Source organism: Urtica dioica, chromosome 8, assembly GCF_054948205.1.
Source record: "Urtica dioica subsp. dioica isolate 48M chromosome 8, U.dioica_male_clone48M_v1_H2, whole genome shotgun sequence".
NCBI classification, from domain to species: domain Eukaryota; kingdom Viridiplantae; phylum Streptophyta; class Magnoliopsida; order Rosales; family Urticaceae; genus Urtica; species Urtica dioica.
This window is the reverse complement of record NC_142763.1, coordinates 11,956,100-11,974,618: the sequence shown is the minus strand read 5'-3', so window position 1 is coordinate 11,974,618 and position 18,519 is coordinate 11,956,100. Positions and strand designations below refer to the sequence as shown.

Below are 18,519 nucleotides of genomic sequence, written 5' to 3'. Positions count from 1 at the left end.
TTGTGTCTGTGGTTTTGAACGAGCCTAGTGTTAGATTACTCATTAGCTCTAAGTACGCCATGTGTGTTTGCATAGTTTTGCTAAACATTGGCTGTTTTTCCTGGTTTCGAGAACCGAGTGAGTCACACTACACTCTTCTGAGTACAACTACAAGGGCATACATAAGTGATGATCGCTTCCTTTTGGACATATTCATTTTTTTCTTCAACTACAAGCTTCATAAGTCTTCTCTACGTTCAAACTTCAGAGTATTTTTTTTTTATTATTATAAATTCCTATGCCTGCCTGCTCCATTCTATTATTATATGCCATGTCTTTTCTAAATCATAGTTTATTACTATAAAAAAAAATTAAAATAAAAACTCTAAATACAAACGCATTTCTGTTTTATTCAATTTGTTTATCAACCTTTTCTCCTTTGACTATGGAAAAGATTGCGCAGTTTTTGTATTTTTTGAATTATGGCAATATGTAAGTTGAATGATGAATTTGAGTATTGCTCTTCATCAATCTCTTTTTGCTTGTATAGAATGATGTTGTAATGAATTTGAGTTATGTAAGTGTATATTTTTAAATTTACGGGAAGAGACACTCTTCCCCTATTATTATAAGTTTGTCGTTATAATTCTACGCTATTCTTGCCCTAACGTTTCACTTGCCCGAAGATTTCTTGTTTCGAGCTTTATTTGTATCATCTTGCTTCGTCCCAAGCCTTTTTAGGTGTTCATCTGACCTGCTTATTTGAGGACTCTCTTGATCGACCATCATGTTAAAGACACAAGTAATTACAAGAGCACCTCATTTGCCTCGTCATATTGATGATGTGGCGGCTATAAGATACCAAATGAAGTTACCTAAAATGGTCTCACTTCTTTAATCTACAAATTTGATGGTTTTGGAGTGTTCACTAATTATCATTAATATTATGATTCTTGTTCACTAAGTTATTTCTCTCGTCAATCTATTATCAAATTAATATAGCTTAGTAATAGTTTCCAATTTTCAAATTCAATTAAAACACTGCAATTTAGTTGAGGTTATTTTGAAGACTATATGAATGTGACTAATTCTAAATCAGGTTTCCACTAATGATGGTGTATGATCTTGGGTTATTGGAACGGAACAAACTAAAAATAATTTACGTTCCGACACTGCTTACAGTATCGAAAGTCCGGTCCGGTAATGTTCACATAACCGAAAACTCTAATTCTGTTCCAGTATTATTCATCAATTTTTTTTCTTTCTAAAAGTAAAACTGTATTTTAGATTTCAAAACCTATTCTTTTTTTTAGGTGAATAGTGCAAGAAATAACTGGAACGGAAGGTTCTATTCCGATTTGATCGGAATTCTAGCAATTATTTAGAATGAAATGTTTCGATCCATTAAAGACTGAAATTTCGATTCGGTTATATGACAAAATTTCTGTTCCGACTGAAAGTCCACCTTTAATCATACATAGGGGTGAAATTTTGTGAAAATGCACTTACTATTTTATTTTTTAAAATGTCTCACCTCTACTTTGTCATTTTTTTTGTTATTTCGTGTTCATATCATTCCGCCGCGCGCAACCTCTCTCTCTCTCTCTCTCTCTCTCTCTCTCTCTCTCTCTCTCTCTCTCTCTCTCTCTCTCTCTCTCTCTCTCTCTCTCTCTCTCTCTCCTAGTTGGTAAATAACTAAATGTTATTCAAATAAATTGATAAGTGTTAAATAAAAGTAAAAAGTATTATTTAAACAACCTGCTCTCTCACTTTCTTCGAATAGACCAACATATATACGTGCTTTAGAATGCAAGCGCCGAAATTATTATAGAACGCAAAGTGATATTATTAAACACACGAATTACAAGGTTGGCATATCATTAACACTATTTGGACAGATTAATCTCTGAATTCTAGGCACAATATTGCATATATACCTGAACAGGTTACGGGACGATATATACATAAAAAAATCCTTTTTTTTTTCCTAAGGCTGAGTGGCTGACCATAACTTCTTAACAAGAGATCCACACACTTGCAGCTCACACATGTGACATGACTACCAAAAAGAGCTCATATTTCAAGAGCATATACTTTGGGAAATACACACCAAGGAATCTATTCATGTTTCACTTTGACAAAATTCGAATACTTCCTACTTTCTACATTACAAAATAAAAAATAAAAAAATGATGCCCATGAGAAATCAAAGAAACAAAAATTAGACTATTACCTTAAAATAAACAAAAAAATTAGCAAAATAGCCAACTCAAACGTTGGGATGTTCTAAATAATCAAAGTTTTGTAAATATTAAGTAAATAGTCATTCGGATGACGTGGCCCAATTAGATGTTTTTTCAATTCCAAAATCTGTCCTTTCAGAGTTTTGAATTCTGAAAATATTTGAAATTTGAATTTTTTAGGCTTTCCAGAATTTTAAATTTGAACTGGCCGAATTTATGTGTGTACATGATTTAGTTGTTTAATTATTTCCTTATATGTGGCAACTGAATTAATATGGCTGTGCATTGTTATTTTGTTTTCTTATATATTTGATTTTTATTCCTTATTTACTGTTTTGATATTGATCTTCCTTATTTACTCTGAATGAATCAGGTATGAATTCTTTTTTTTTTGTTGTTGAAATTTTAGGCTATTTTCGCACAGGTTTTCATAAAATTACTATTGTATTTACGTATATTTACTATCACTGTTATGTTGCAGTTAAGTTTTTTGAACGTCAATGGCTGGAAAACCATAATCCATTGTCAGGTGGTGTAAATACAGAATGTAATCAACATCATTTACAAACTGTTTTCGGTAGACGGCGTTATTGTGAGCGTCTTATTTCTTATGACAGTTATTTTTGTTCTCGCCGTCGTGGTTGAGTCATATTAACCCTGTTCGCAGTAAATACGCGTTAATATTCCAATTTCATTAGATATAACAAATTCATAACTTGACATATTCAGCAGTAAATACTTGGAAATATCTTCGTCACAACTTTTTAATTGACATTTTCGACAGTAAATACACATTTTAACAAAATAACAATAACATCTAAATACCTAGACTTCATATTCATTTTCAACAACATCACACCTAAGTTATTGACATCTACATGCACACATTTTTTTTTAATTAGACCACAAGCCATGTATAACTCGTCCACTAGTAAATACACACAAGTCATTTACATATTATGCAGTAAATATATGAATTTTTATCCTAAAGGAAGATGACTAACACAAAATCCATGTTTTTCAAAAATCGAACCCAAAACCCAAATTTATCTTTCCATCATGTGTAAATCTTTGTCGGAAATTAGTAAAACCCCTTTATTCCATAACCGCTACAAAAAAAATCATGTTTTCCTTGTTTTATTGTGTAAATCGATGAAGAAAAATTGTAAATACGAGTTACAATAGGAAGAAATCTATACATAAATTGAGATTTAATGGTCGAAATTGCTTGTCGGGGAAGATGAATAGAGTTCGTCGGGGAAGAGTGAAGCGTTTTTGGAAAACTTTTGGGAGAATTTTTTTTTTTTTTTTTTATGACCGAGAGATATGCGGTTATGAAGGCGAACGATTTCAAATAAATGTGATTAATTCCTCAATTCTCGGAAATCTCGATATCAATTTAATTTTTTTTTAGTAAGCAGGTTTAACGATTGGGCAGGAAAATATTTGGGTATTATTCTGTAAATTTGGACGTGTATTAAATGACAACTGGCTATTTACTTAGTATTTACAAAACATTGTCTATTTAGCAATTTTAAAGATTTGAGTTGACTATTTTGCTAAATTACGCTAAAATAAATTACACATATAGTAGGAAGATTTACACCCACCCCACTACTACATTCACAACATAAAAGAGAACAGTGTGAATTTGTGACGACTCGAGGAAATCAACAAAACTTTGAATCTCTACATTTTTTTCTTAGAGCAATTATAATGTTAATAAGATGTGATAAATCACCTACAAATATTTTTTTTTTATTAAATATTCCTCCACTCTACATTATTATTTGAAATTTTCAAAAAAAAAAAAAAAAAAAACACTCTAATGATGGACAACTTTAAAAATTGTCTACCATAAATCTACTTTCATTTTATTTAGGATTTGTTATTCATTATTTGATTTTTTTTTAATGTAAGTTGAGTATTGATGCTAAATACTAAGTGGTCCCATAATGCCCTCAATGCGAAACAACAATATCAGTTGTTGCTCTTATGGATTGAGGGTCTCTCCTGTCTTTTCTAAGACGTCGAAGATATAGAATAGATCGAAGGTCTCTTGTTAATATGTTATCAGTTGGCTTTATATTTTAGAGCAAGTTGTAAAGAAAGATGTCGGTCATTATGTTTCAGTTTATGTTAAGACATCATTCCTTTTGTGCGCAGACTGTAATTCTGGTAAGTTTCCGGTTTTGCCAGATTGACTCGCTGCTGACTTTATTGAGTAATTTTCTTGCGAGTTTGGGTAAGGAAACCCTAGATTCACTTCCAGAGTTGTACTATAAAAGTCGAGTGCTCCACCTTTAGCACCCTTGACGCTTTATCTAAATACTTAGGGTTCCTAGACGTCCACGACTGGCGGACTGGGAGACTTTGTGTATTGATAAGAGCGGTGTCATTCATCAAATAATTTTCAAGAAGATTGAGTGTTTGAGTGATTTGGGTTCTGTGTTTACGTGATTGAAGATTCACGTGCGATCGAAGACTGAAGTCGACCGAGCAAATGTGTGTGCTCGAAGAATGGAATTGAGAGGGGTCTCAAATTCAGGGGAGTCTCTGGTCTTGGTATTCACTTGCGGTAATAGTTTCTAGGGCTTTGATTTGATGTTGTAATCATGTAAGACCTTGCTTGTACTATTTACTACTATATAGTGAAATCATTTCCGCTAGCAGAGTGCCCCCAGACGTAGGTGATGTTGCACTGAACTGGGTAACCATATTGTGTGTATTTTCTTTATCGAATTTTTTGTTGATTATCCATTATCTGTGTTCAAGCAAGTTGTCAGACACATTGTCAATACATTGTGTGCGACATTTTGTCTTCGTGACTAATCATAATTTCATCTCTTATTCGAGTGGACTAACAGTATCTCATAATCTTTAAAGAGGATAATTTAATCTTTTTTAGACTCACAGACCAAAATTGTCGGGCATTCAACATCTGAAACTTATGTAGACGACCCGACCTATGCAAGGGCTTTAGGTGGTAAATAAGAAAATGACAAATTTTATAATTCCATTTTGATTATTTAAAAATAAAAGCCAACAGGAATATTGTCCTGCTCGACGTTTTGCACAATAAAATACGCTAATCAGCCCCTAAATCATTTTTTTTAAAACAATATAAACATTAATTAACCCATAAAGTGTGATTACATTAAGCAACAAAATAACCCAAATGATGAAAGCATTTGACATCTGCTTCACATAGCATTTGCCACGATGATGTAGTCCATTCCCATGGTCACTTTTAAGTTTTAACAATCCATGCTCTTACATCTAACTAAGTGATTCCTCTACTCCCATCGCCTCTGGTAACACCGGTGAGATTTAGTCCCTCACCAAACTTAACACCTCACCTCGGGCACTTACACGAAAACATCAATCAACCAATTCATTTTAAGATGATTTCCGAGAAAGAAGAACTCATCGGACAAAGCGTTCTAACATGGATATGTTTTACTCTAAGATTTGTGTTGGAGTGAGGCAAGCCGAGCCCGTTCTTCAAATAAGAAAAATTTGAAAATTTTAATAATAATTAAAATAAAGTAAATAAACTCATTTTTCTTCTCTCATACTAGTTTTATAAACGCGCGATGTGCGAGTTAGCAATTTTTTATTTTTTTTTAAGTCAAAAAGAAAAATAAGTAAAATAGAGTAAGTTGAAGACTTTTAATTATATTAAATTAAATCTAGCAAAATCGTTGTCAAGGATGTTTAAAAAATAACAAAATTAAAAAAAAAAGATATAGAGAAATAGAAAGTAAAAAAAGTTTCTTATATTTATATTAATATAAAATCTATGTATAGTTTTTCAAATAATATATATATATATAAACATATACATAATGTATGTTATTAATATAGTATAATATAATATCAATAATTATGATTATAATACACATAAACAAATTATACAAAATATATTGATGAGAGAGGGAGGAAAAAAAACTGTACAAAATATGTTGATGATGGAGGAAAAAAAAAATCAAAAGCCAAGGGTTGGAAAAAAAATTAAAGGACAAGAGTTGGGAAAAAAAAATTCAAAGGTCAGGGGCCGAAAAAAAAAATCAAAGGGCAAGGGCCGAAAAAAAAAAAATCAAAGAGCAAAGGCCGAAAAAAAAAAACAAAAAGCAAGGGCAAAAAAAAAAAAAAAGGGCACGTGTCGCCCCCTGACGACGGCACGTGGCGGCTCCAGGATGCAAGTTGAAGGAGAGGTGCTCCTTATTAATTATATCCTATTAACTATGTTATAGATAACATAGTATAATATCCTCGTTGCCCCACTTGTAAAAGAGTAGGAGGAACGTCTCATCCTTTACTATCGTTATGGATAATCGGATAGATTAAAAATTAAGAGAGTCGCAACTGAAATGAAATGGGACAAAACGACTTTTGTGATAATAGGCCTTCACTCATTTAGTTTAAAAAAAAAAAAAAAAAAAAAAATCTGATCTTAATTCAGACCCATAATTGGTGATGAGCTTCACAGTCTCTCGCTCTCACTCACCTTATCATCCATCGTCGCAGTTCCCACTGATCTCAACATGCAAAACCATGAGAGACCTGAACCAAGTCCACGCCCATTTCATCAAAACCGCCCAAATCCACGACCCTCTCGCCGCCGCCGAGATTCTCAGGTTCTGCGCGCTTTCAAAGCGCCGCGACATCGACTACGCCCGCAAGGTGTTCGATCAAATGCCCGAACCAAACTGCTTCTCGTGGAACACCCTCATCAGAGCCCTCGCCGAGAGCACCGCCGACGAACAGCCTCTCGAAGCGCTCTCGCTGTTCCGACAAATGGTTTCCGCCGAATTCGTCGAGCCTAACCGCTTCACTTTCCCTTCCGTGTTGAAGGCCTGTGCTCGGACCGGTTGTATTAAGATGGGAAACCAAGTTCACGGCTTGATTGCCAAGCACGGCTTTGAAGGTGACGAGTTTATTCTGAGCAATCTCGTTAGAATGTATGTCATTTGTGGGGTTATGAGCGACGCGCGTGTATTGTTCTATAGGAGTGTGAGTAATTTGGTGAGCGATAGGAAAAGACAAGAGGGTATTGTTGTTTTGTGGAACGTAATGGTCGATGGGTATGTGAGAGCTCGGGATTTCAAAGCCGCCCGGGCATTGTTCGATAAAATGCCTCAAAGAAGCGTCGTGTCGTGGAACGCAATGATATCCGGGTACGCCCAAAACGGGCTTTTCGTCGAGGCAGTGGAGTTATTTCAGGACATGACTCGGCTCGGAGATGTGCCTCCGAATTACGTCACATTGGTCAGTGTTTTGCCGGCCATATCGCGCCTCGGTGCTCTCGAATTGGGAAATTGGGCTCACTTGTATGCCGAGAGGAACGGGTTTGTGATAAACGACATCCTCGGTTCTGCATTGGTCGATATGTATGCAAAGTGCGGAAGCATAGAGAAGGCTCTCCAAGTTTTCAGGGGATTACCGAAAGAGAATCCAATCACTTGGAACGCGGTCATTGGTGGGCTCGCCATGCACGGCCGAGCAAAAGAAGCGCTGGGTCATTTCGATAGAATGGTTCGTCGTGGCATCTCGCCGAGCGATGTGACTTATATCGCCCTCTTGAGCGCATGTAGCCACGCGGGATTAGTGGAAGAAGGACGGTCGTTTTTCAAGCAAATGGTCGGCTTAGCCGGCTTGGAACCGAGAATCGAGCACTACGGTTGTATGGTCGATCTCCTGGGCCGAGCCGGGCATTTGGAAGAAGCCAAAGAGCTCGTACTAAACATGCCCATCAAGCGAGACGACGTGATTTGGAAGGCATTGCTCGGTGCTTGCAAATCGCACGGAAACGTAGAAATGGGAAAATGGGTCGCGAAAATCTTAATGGACTTGGATCCGGAAGACAGCGGGTCGTACGTTGCTCTCTCGAACATGTACGCCTCGGCCGGGAATTGGAAAGGGGTCTCGGAGGTGAGGCTGATGATGAAGGACATGGACATAAGGAAAGATCCCGGGTGTAGCTGGGTCGAGCTCGATGGAGAGATTCACGAGTTTCTTGTGGAAGACGAGTCTCACCCGAGAGCCCAAAAAATCCGGGCGATGCTCAACGAGATTTCCAACAAGCTGCGATCGTCGGGCTATAATCCCGACACCACGCAAGTTTTGCTCAACGTCGGCGAAGAAGAGAAGCGATTCACGCTGCGACACCACAGCGAGAAGATTGCGGTCGCGTTCGGGTTGATTCGTACGAGCCCCGGGACGCCTCTGAGGGTCGTTAAGAATCTGCGCGTGTGCGAAGATTGCCACGCCTCTCTGAAGCTGATTTCGAAGATCTATGGGCGGAGGATTATCGTCCGGGACCGGAAGCGGTTCCACCATTTTGAGGATGGGGTTTGCTCTTGCAAGGATTACTGGTGATTTAGTGATCCTAATTGTATTTATAATTGTATTGTATGGGCTTTCAATCTGCAACCTTTTGTGTAGTTTATTTTTATCCCAGGGCTTTCTTGACTTTCTTGTGAATTTGTTGGAATATTAAAAGCTCAAAAGGTTGATCTCTTGTGCTCTGTGTTTCTTTTCTTGCAAGCCAAGATTTGTTTTTTGTTTTCTTTGTTTTGTCTCTGTTCATTGGGAGAAGAGGAAGCTCTTGTTTCCAATAAAGAAAATACGCCTAAAGAAAAAAAATGTTGACTATCCTAAACTAGTTTTTGTTGTCAAACGGTGAAAACAAAATAGCTCAAAGCACAAGTGGAAACGCCTCGTCTCAATAATGCAGTTATCAAATTCCGAAGTTCATTCTGTGGCCAATTTTATATTTTCTTTGGCTTTTGAGCAAAGATGTCTATACCTGATCTACCTCAAATCTCCTACAATTCTCACGCAGAGTTTTTTTTTTTTTTTTTCATTAAGATAGCCTAAATCCAAGGTGGTACAATATCATTTTTGGGAATTCAACGCCATTACTACATTTCCTTTGCAGCCATGTTAAGAGTAAGAAGAAAAACTTCATAAACCTTGAGAATTAGACAAAGACCTTTTCAATTTCTATAAATTTTTTATTCTTCTGTAATTTTAAATATATTTATGCTTAAAATTCAATAAAATTAAGGTAGACTTTGTTTATAAAGATTTTGAATATAAGAATTTGTTAATCACAAACACAAATATTGAGCATAATTTTTAAGGAGAGAGTGATAATTGTGCATTAAGTCTAAAACATTTTTTTTACTAGAGTATAAGGAATCCAAATCACCTATCTCACCTAGCACCTCACTTCACCCAAAATACATAAATAACATTAGTTCAAATTTTAATATGGTATCATATGTTGTTTCAAACATCATGTGGGAGGAGACGAGCATGAAATGTGAAATTAGTTGTACTTGCAAGGGTGATCGAAGATGTGACATTCCGTTTTGGCAAAATTGGCATTTGGCATAATATGCATGCCCTATAAATTATAATCCAAGGTTTTAAATATGGACGATATCTTGCATTATTTACCCCATATTTAAGTTTTTATATATATATATATATATATATATCTCGGTACGGTATCTATAATAATATATCATAAAGATTTATAATTATACCATATATAAAAAATATGTTGATAATTGGGATCTATTAGGTATATAACTATATTTACAGTTTCACATTGCTATATAGTTAACGTTTCATAAATCTTAAATAAATAATCACGTTCATATATTTACACTTGTAAATTGACGTAAATACTCCACTTTTTAATTTCAATGAAAGAGCAAATCAGAAATACAATGTCACTTTTATAGTTATTTATTTAAATTTTACGAAATATTAACTATATAAAAATTTCAAATATTTTAATTGGTTAATTACCTGATTTTTTGATAACTTATATATCAGTCTAATCAGATCATTGATACGTAAATATATATGGTAATATTTGAATGCTCGAGGCAACCAATTTAGCTCAACTTTGTGGTCTTTGTAAAAGCCGCTTAAACCTTTAATTGAATTCAAGTCCAACATTGCTGCGATATAGTGGCGTCAGAATGAGTAGCCGTTGACATATTGATATCCCCTTTTAAAAGAGTAATCACCATTGTTGGTAAAACCGCCGCATTAATTCCTCATCGGTTTTAATTGTAAGTAGAGATTCAATATTTCTGAATACAAAATGGTAATTTTATTTGTTATTATTATATTAATTTTGCATTTTCTAGATAGGGTAAAATTTCTTTAATTCACTTTATTAGATTTTAGATTTAGTAAAATTATATCTAATCATGTAAAGTTTAAGTAAGTAGTGGATTTTACGTATTTTCAAATTAATCTAATCATGTAAAGTTTAAGTAAGTAGTGGATTTTAAGTATTTTCAAATTATTATTTGAGCAAAATATGACAATATATATGTGTGTTTATTTAAAGTGGTCAAAAACCTATATCAACAATGATTGAACTTGATAGTTTTTGTCTTGAGACTAGTAGAATTTTACTCCGGAGAATCTGATTTATTAGATTGAACCAAGGATTGAAAAACCGGGGGAACCGGACGGGAACCGGTCCGGTTCCCCCTTTTTGAAGCTAACCGGCACCGGAACCACCAAAACCGGAGTTTTCCGGTGGTTCCGGGGGAACCGGGCCGGGATCCGGGTGGGAACCCGGTTCCCATTTCCCGGCCCGGTTCAGTTAAAAAAAAAGGAAAACCCGGCTATAAAAGCCGGGATCCCGTTTTTTTTTCCTCATTTGTGTCGGTTTTAGGGTTCGAGCTTCCCGACGCCGCGCAGCCCAATTCTTCCCAGATCCCGGTCGGATCCCGCCAAGCCGGCCTCTTCCCGACGCGAACACGGCCAATTCTCACGACTTCCCGCCGGTTCCCGCCCTTCCCGGTGAGGATCCCGTCCTTTTTGGGTTTTTTTATGATTTTGAGTTTAAATCTTGAAATTTGTTGATGATTCTTGAAGATTAACTATAATTTGATAGTTATGACTACTTAGTGAGCATGAATGTAGTTTTTATTTAGAGTTTGTGTTGATGTTTGTAATTTTTTTGTATTTAATGATTTAATCCGAATTATTTATTAATTTTGGGATTAGTTAGTGATGATTAAGCTTATGTAAACTTGTTTATTGATTTATGAAGAAATTGTTATGAATTGTTTTTAATTTTAGAGTTTGTGGTGATGTTTATAATTTTTTTGGTAATTAATCCGAATTATTTGATTATTTTGTGATTAGTTAGTGATGGTTAAGGTTATGTAAACTTGTTTATTGATTTATGAAGAAATTTTGTGAATTGTTTTTAATTTTAGAGTTTGTGGTGATGTTTATAATTTTTTTGGTAATTAATCCGAATTATTTGATTATTTTGTGATTAGTTAGTGATGGTTAAGGTTATGTAAACTTGTTTATTGATTTATGAAGAAATTTTGTGACTTGTTTTTAATTTTAGAGTTTTTGTGTTGATGTTTGTAATTTTTTTGGATTTAATCCGAATTATTTGATTATTATGTGATTAGTTAGTGATGATTAAGGTTATGGATTATGTAAACTTGTTTATTGATTTATGAAGAAATTTTGTGACTTGTTTTTAATTTTAGAGTTTTTGTGTGATGTTTGTAATTTTTTTGGATTTAATCCGAATTATTTGATTATTATGTGATTAGTGTGTAAATGTTATTTGTTCATTTGTAGATTACAAGTTGCAAGAATGTCGGCCCCCGACCCAGCTAGGAAGTATTGCACACCTATTCCCGGGAAAAATAGCGGCCACAAGTGCATATTTTGCGAGCACAATATGGGAGGTGGCGGCATCACGAGAGTGAAAAACCACCTAGCCCATGTAGACCCAACGAGGAGTGTCAAATTCTGTGAGAAAGTCCCTCCTGAAGTGAGAGAAGAGATGCAAGCTTTACTTCAAGGCAATGTCGTAAAAAAGAAGAACAAAAAGTCGTTGGACGCTACGCTTCAAAAGACATTGACTAAGAATGTCGGCCTGGAAGAATCAGACGAAGAAGACTACGAAGCGCAATTACGAGCAGCTATGAAGAGGTCAAGACAAGAGGCGGCTAAGACGGAATGGGAGGCTCGGATGATGTCGGGGCCCGGCAGTGGTTCTACGGCAAAATCTCCACCAGCTGCTCCGTCATTATATAAGTCAGCGAGTGCGAAGCAAACAAAAATCGATGAGATCGTGGATCCGAAGAAGAGAACGTGGCTCGGAAGGCACATAACAAAATTCTTTGTTCACCAACATGTGCCGGCGAGTAAGGCCGCCTCGCATGAGTTCAAAAACATGATAGCGTCCGCTCAAGACTTGGGTAATCCTCAATTTGTGATAAGTAATTTTATTTTCATATTGTCGAATCGCATGAGTTCTTGAAACGTTAACATGATGTATATTGACATATTGCAGGTCCAGGCGTTCCTATACCAACTCCGTATGAAATTCATAACAAATACCTCGATATGGAGGTTGCAGATGCGGAGAACTACCTTGACGAACAAAAGAAACGGTGGGTAAAATACGGCTGCACCATACTCACTGATGGTTGGACGGGGCCGACCAGACTGAGCATCATAAACATTATGGTTTATTGTGCTGGTGCAACGGTGTTCTTAAAGTCCATTGATGCATCAAAGCACACGAAAACAGGGGAGTACATCTACGGAATACTGAGGTCAGCGCTAAAAGAAATCGGAAGACAGAATGTCGTCCAAGTTGTGACCGACAACGGCTCGAACTACAGGAGTGCCGGGTTGAAATTACAACGCAAGTACCATGTGTACTGGACACCTTGCGCTGCACATTGTCTAGATCTGATGTTTGAAGATATTGGGAAGAGAGATAATGTTAAGCAAACTATCAAATCTGCGAGGGATGCGACTAAGTTCATCTATAACCACGGCACTGTGTTGTCCAAGTTACGGGAGACATCCCCAGGTGAAATCATCCGTCCCAGCGCAACAAGATTTGCCACAAACTACCTAGCTCTCAGAAGTCTCCGAGAGAAGAGAGCTGCGTTGAGGACGATGTTCAGTAGTCAATGGTGGGATGATTCCAAATTGAGTGCAACTCCTACAGGTACATCCATAGCCGAGACTTGTTTAAATCCCAGATTCTGGCATTCGGTGGACGAAGTGTGTGCCATATTCGAGCCGATGTACACCACTCTTCGATTAGTGGACACTGAGGTGCATCCCACGATGGGATTACTATACTACGTCTTCCACGAGATGAGAAAGAAGTTGGAAGCGATGAATGGGAAGAAATGGGTTGTCGACATCGTGAACCACAGATGGAGTACTCAAATGGAACATCCATTACACATTGCAGCTTTCTTCCTAAATCCAAAGTTGCTGTTTAACCCGGATATCCACATGGACAATACCCACATGGCAGCTGTGACAAGGGTGTTCGACTTCTTGCATCAGGATCTTGATGGGTCAACTCTTGGGAGAGAGGTATAAAACTATAAATTGTTACAAGCTATATCACATTATGAATATACGAGTCTTATTTGATTTTCTAATTACAGTTAATCGCATTTCGAGACGCTCGAGGGGACTTCTCACAACGAAGTGCTATTTCGGCACGAGGCACCCTTTGTGCAAGTAAGTTTGTGAGATGAATTGTATGTATTAAGCCATTAACTATGTCATGGAATGGTAATAAATGACATGATATGATTTATGTCACATGATTGCAGGTGAGTGGTGGGAGCTTTACGGAAATTGGACCCCGACTTTACAGACGTTGGCTATTCGAATTTTGTCACAAACTGCATCCGCCTCCGCTTGTGAGAGGAATTGGAGTACATTTGCCCTCGTCCACACAAAACAAAGGAACCGTCTAGCGTACTCCAGACTCGAGAAGCTTGTTTTCTGCTCGTACAACATGAAGTTGCAGCTCCGAGAAGCAACTCGGATTCACGACAACAACCTCAACCCCCTGGATCCTTTGGATATCATCGAACGAGCTTTCGAACGCTCGGGGAACGACAATGAAGGAGACGACGAAATGCTCCGCTGGATTGACGAAGTTCACATGGACGACGTCAACCAGAACCCGGATCCGGCAGTAGCTGAAGCGGCTCGAGATATTGGACTTGATCCGGAGCGAGTGCTGAACGAGGACGTCCAACCTCAACGCGGATCCGGAGACAGTTCGGGTTCAGATGGCGGAGGTTCAAGCCGTAGATCAAGCGGAGCAGGTGGAGGTGCAGGGGACGGTGGATCAGGGGGAGGTGCTGGAGGTTCCTATCGGTCTGGGGGTTCCTTTACTGCTGGAGGCACCTCATTTGGTGATGTCGGCGGTTCTCAGCTTGGATACGCACCATCGCAAGAAGATTTTGATCGTCTTCATCACCCTGCCTTTTTTGATTCAGGATACGGGCGCGGAGGTCAGGGCGGAGGTATGAATGATGCCATGTCATTTACGTCTAGCAATGACGTTGATGACTTGTCCTACAACTTCGGATCGGTATCAATTGGTCCTCAAGGCACAGAATCATCTTATGATGACGGATCTTCCAGTTACAACTACCAGGACTCCTATGCATCAACTTACGCTCCCGAAACGGTGCAACCAGTTCCAGGTTATCCCCTCCACTCCATGACTGTTGGTTCATCTCAGTATGAGTACGACTATCACTTGAACAGGTACTTTAGTGCATATGCTCATTACATGACTTGGTATGATTACTGTATGACCGCTGCATACGGTCGCTTTGAGTAGTCATTTGTATCCCTCCTATGTTGAATTTGTTGAACAATAGTATTTGGTAGATTGTGTTGAACTTTATCATTTTGGTTATTGAACTTAGTTTTTGTTGTGTTTGTAATTTGGTAGTGTGTTGAAACATTGTACACTATTTTTAATTTTATGAATTTTATCCTACGTACTTTGTATGTTTTTTTGTATATTTCTTTTCTCAATTCCCCTCGGTAAATACCGGTATTTGACGGTATTCCTCTACGGTAACGGTAAGTTCAACGGTACCGGTTTCCTTTTTTTTCTCGCTTCCCCCGGTATTCCTTTACGGTACGGGCAGTTCCCCCTAAATTCGAAGGCTCGGAACGGTAACGGTAACGGTATTTCGATCCTTGGATTGAACCAACGAAGTCACCTTTGACCGTGCTCAAACTAATTCCTAAATAAATAATCAGCTTAGAACGAGGGACGTTAACAACAAAAAAAAAGGACACAAAGGTCGGCCAAATATATAGCAGCTCACGAATTAACGTACTCAAATAAGAAAGGGAAATTTCGATCGGTATCACATGTTCAACACTAAAAATCAAATATCATTCACGATTTCTAAAACTACGATCGAAACCTCCAATAACAAGCTTGTCTTTCTCGTTGTTTCAAACAAAATCGGAAAACGAGAGCTGCCTTTGAAGAGAAGGAGGGAACAAGAACTACTAGCAATAACGATGCGAAGAACTTTGACTGAAAAAATATTAGAGAAAACATGACAACGAGGATATCTGTTGCACTTGATAAATCACCATTGTGTTTGTAACCATATTTTATTAATGTTAGGTTGGATATTTGAAATTAAGATTCTAAATTTTGGGTCACTTTTTTTTTTAATTTTTTATTTAATGACACAACTTCGTGAGTAGTTAGATGTCTTTTATTTGTGTGTAATTAAATTATGGGAGCCCGAGCAAAATAGCAAAGTCAAACGTTGTAATTGTCAAAATAGCCAACTTTTGGTTTATTTTTAATGTGTAGCCAATATACCACATTAACAGTAAAAAAAAATACAAATTTGCCCTTCATTTAAATAATATCAAATCAAAATATTTGGAAGATTCCCGCGTTCAAAAAAGAAAGAAATGAAATTGGAATCGCGTGAATAAATGCCAACTCAAACAGATCCACCGTGATAAATGCATATCTAACAAATCCACCGTGATAAATGCTTATCTTTCAAACACGCAACCAAACCTACACCGCACGAGAAAAAATTCAAAAACAAAGTCAATTAACAGCAATTAACAGATATTAACGTTAATTAATAGAATTGAAGTCGTTCAAAAACCTACATAACAGCAATTAACAAGTATTAACGTTAATTAATAGGATTGAAAATCGTTCCATACATGAATCAGCTGGGAAGAACAAGAAAAAAATTCAAAAACAAAGTCAATTAACAGCAATTAACAGATATTGACGTTAATTAACATGATTGAAATCGTTCAAAAACCTACATAACAGCAATTAACAGATATTAACGTTAATTAACAGGATTGAAATCATTCAAAAACCTACATAACAGCAATTAACAGATATTAACGTTAATTAACAGGATTGAAATCCACACAAAGTCAACAGATTAAGAACAAATCAACACGTATCAACACAAATTAACAAGAACCAACAAGAGAAATACTTACCCGGATACAAGTTGGTGGGAACGCCTTGCGCATACTTGCACGTATCAAGAGGACAGTGTTCCTCCGCGATCCACGCCGCCTCACTCACGCACTCCCCGCACTCGCACCCATCCGCTCCTCCCTCGCATTGCGCCGCCTCCGCCACCGACTCATATACCGTCCTCCTAAACCCTCCGCCGCCGGAGATCTCCTCCTCCAACGCCGCCAACACCACTTCTCTCATCGCCTCCAATCCGAACCCTAACCCTAATCCGGTCGCCGCGGCGCTCTCTCCTCAAGTCGTGTGGAGAATCTCGCCCGAAGTAGAGGACGAGGAGAACTTCTCGCCGGAGAAGATCCCTCCGTCGTCGGGCTCGGACCGGAGGTAGCATCGCCGGATCTGGATCCGAGCGAACTCCGCTTCGCCGCAGACGGAGCGGGAGATCTCAGCGAGCTTAGTCACGCAGCTCCAATACCGCTCGGCGGAGATGTATTCTTTGCACTGGAACGCGTTGGAGATGGCGCTGAGACTTCGGTTGGGTTGTTGGGCGTCGTCGGGAGAGATGACAACCGAGCTTGGATCTCCAACGCGAAGAAGAAGACCAGTGGTAGGGTTGAGAAAGAGAGAGATCACGTAATCAAATTCAAATTGTAATTGAGAATAAATTTATTGCTATTAATTACGAAATCAGACACATTTGACTTTCTATTTTTGTATAATTATAAAAATAACACGTTATATTCTCAAGAGGGTCATTTTCGACCAAAAAAATGGGCTGAAACGCCACATCATCAATTTTGACTATTTTAAAAAAAAAATTATAAACGTTGGCTAATATGCAATCTCAACGTTTGATTTTGATTAGTCCGTCTAATTATTCTTAAATTAATAAACCGAAGGTCTTTTATAATGATTCTGATAGATAAAGTAGTAATAAACTCTTATGTTTCACCAAAATATATCAAAGAGCATTTAAAGCTTCGATCGGTTCAGAAATTCCCAACTGATCATGCATGGATAATTTACGTAATCAACAAAATCATTAATTCTTAACCTACTGAATATGTATATTATTAGTCTATGCTCTAGCCATAAGTGACAAAACGGTTAGAATTTGAAAACGACCCCATAATAATAATAATAATAATAATAATATATCCTCTTTATATCAATAGGGGCGACTGGCGAGACCACGATACATAGGCAGACTTTAGAATATACTACACGTGAACGTATGATTCAACATATATTCTCCTTCATTTTCTTTCTCTAGTTTTTTTTTCCATATATTTTTTTATATATATTGTTGCCCAAGATCTATATGCAAAATTTCACGGGTCAAGAAGATCATCGTATGTTTAGTCTACGGCGGGGAGTATATATACGATTAGTAGCATATAGAATATTAATATGTATATATACATAAGTAAATTTTTCAATATAATTTCAATTTATTTTTGAAAAAATTATACAAAATGACCATTTGAAACTTATTGATTAGCAAAATAACCAAAATTTCAACTTTTCAGCAATATATTCAAATTCACATTTCAAAATTTTTTTGACAACCAGGATTAAAATTATTGACGATTATTATAAGTAATTTATCACTTTAAAAAAAATTAATCTTGGGATCATTATCCTTTTTTTTTAAGTCAGATTACTGCACATTTTTACTATTTCACTAAATTAAGACAAACTTTGACTATTTTACAAATTCATAACTTTAAATTGATTATTTAACTACATCTTTTTTAAGTTGATCATTCTTATACACGCCAGTCATAATATAATTTTTTTCTCTTAAAAAATTACACATTTCGCACACAGAAGGGCTCGTTTAAAAATAACAGATATTATCCCCTTCAAATAAAAAAAAATAACAGATATTATATATATATATATATATAATATTATAAGCAATGTATAACTTTTTATTCTTTTTACTCACCCTGTATTCTT

General features: G+C 36.9%; 3 protein-coding genes across 3 annotated transcripts; 2 read left to right on the top strand and 1 right to left on the bottom strand.

The window, feature by feature from the left end:
• The first annotated feature begins 6,587 nt into the window (after positions 1-6,587).
• Positions 6,588-8,758, top strand: LPA66 (Pentatricopeptide repeat (PPR) superfamily protein). Its single transcript, XM_089622108.1, has one exon. It carries the CDS (start codon positions 6,702-6,704, stop codon positions 8,601-8,603), a length of 1,902 nt encoding a protein of 633 aa, XP_089478234.1. The 5' UTR covers positions 6,588-6,701; the 3' UTR covers positions 8,604-8,758.
• A 1,934-nt stretch (positions 8,759-10,692) lies between these two features.
• Positions 10,693-15,730, top strand: LOC149388151 (uncharacterized). Its single transcript, XM_089622364.1, has 6 exons — positions 10,693-11,060; positions 11,865-12,490; positions 12,586-13,634; positions 13,709-13,784; positions 13,880-14,831; positions 15,718-15,730. Exons 2-6 carry the CDS (start codon positions 11,881-11,883, stop codon positions 15,728-15,730), a joined length of 2,700 nt encoding a protein of 899 aa, XP_089478490.1. The 5' UTR covers positions 10,693-11,060; positions 11,865-11,880.
• A 227-nt stretch (positions 15,731-15,957) lies between these two features.
• On the bottom strand, positions 15,958-17,056 carry LOC149388150 (plasmodesmata-located protein 4-like). The gene is made up of 2 exons (XM_089624783.1): positions 16,578-17,056; positions 15,958-16,128 (listed from the first exon to the last, which is right to left on the bottom strand). The coding sequence occupies exons 1-2, from the start codon at positions 16,798-16,800 to the stop codon at positions 16,079-16,081; spliced, it is 273 nt and encodes a 90-aa protein (XP_089480909.1). The 5' UTR covers positions 16,801-17,056; the 3' UTR covers positions 15,958-16,078.
• Positions 17,057-18,519: the final 1,463 nt, after the last annotated feature.

Coding starts and splice junctions, on each gene's coding strand:
- LPA66 (XM_089622108.1), top strand. CDS start 6,702: ATGAGCTTCACAGTCTCTCGCTCTCACTCACCTTATCATCCATCGTCG.
- LOC149388150 (XM_089624783.1), bottom strand. CDS start 16,800: ATGAGAGAAGTGGTGTTGGCGGCGTTGGAGGAGGAGATCTCCGGCGGC. Junction 16,129..16,577: donor TCCCACCAACTTGTATCCGG/GTAAGTATTTCT, acceptor CGTGCGGTGTAG/GTTTGGTTGCGTGTTTGAAA.
- LOC149388151 (XM_089622364.1), top strand. CDS start 11,881: ATGTCGGCCCCCGACCCAGCTAGGAAGTATTGCACACCTATTCCCGGG. Junction 12,491..12,585: donor AGCGTCCGCTCAAGACTTGG/GTAATCCTCAAT, acceptor GACATATTGCAG/GTCCAGGCGTTCCTATACCA. Junction 13,785..13,879: donor ACGAGGCACCCTTTGTGCAA/GTAAGTTTGTGA, acceptor ACATGATTGCAG/GTGAGTGGTGGGAGCTTTAC.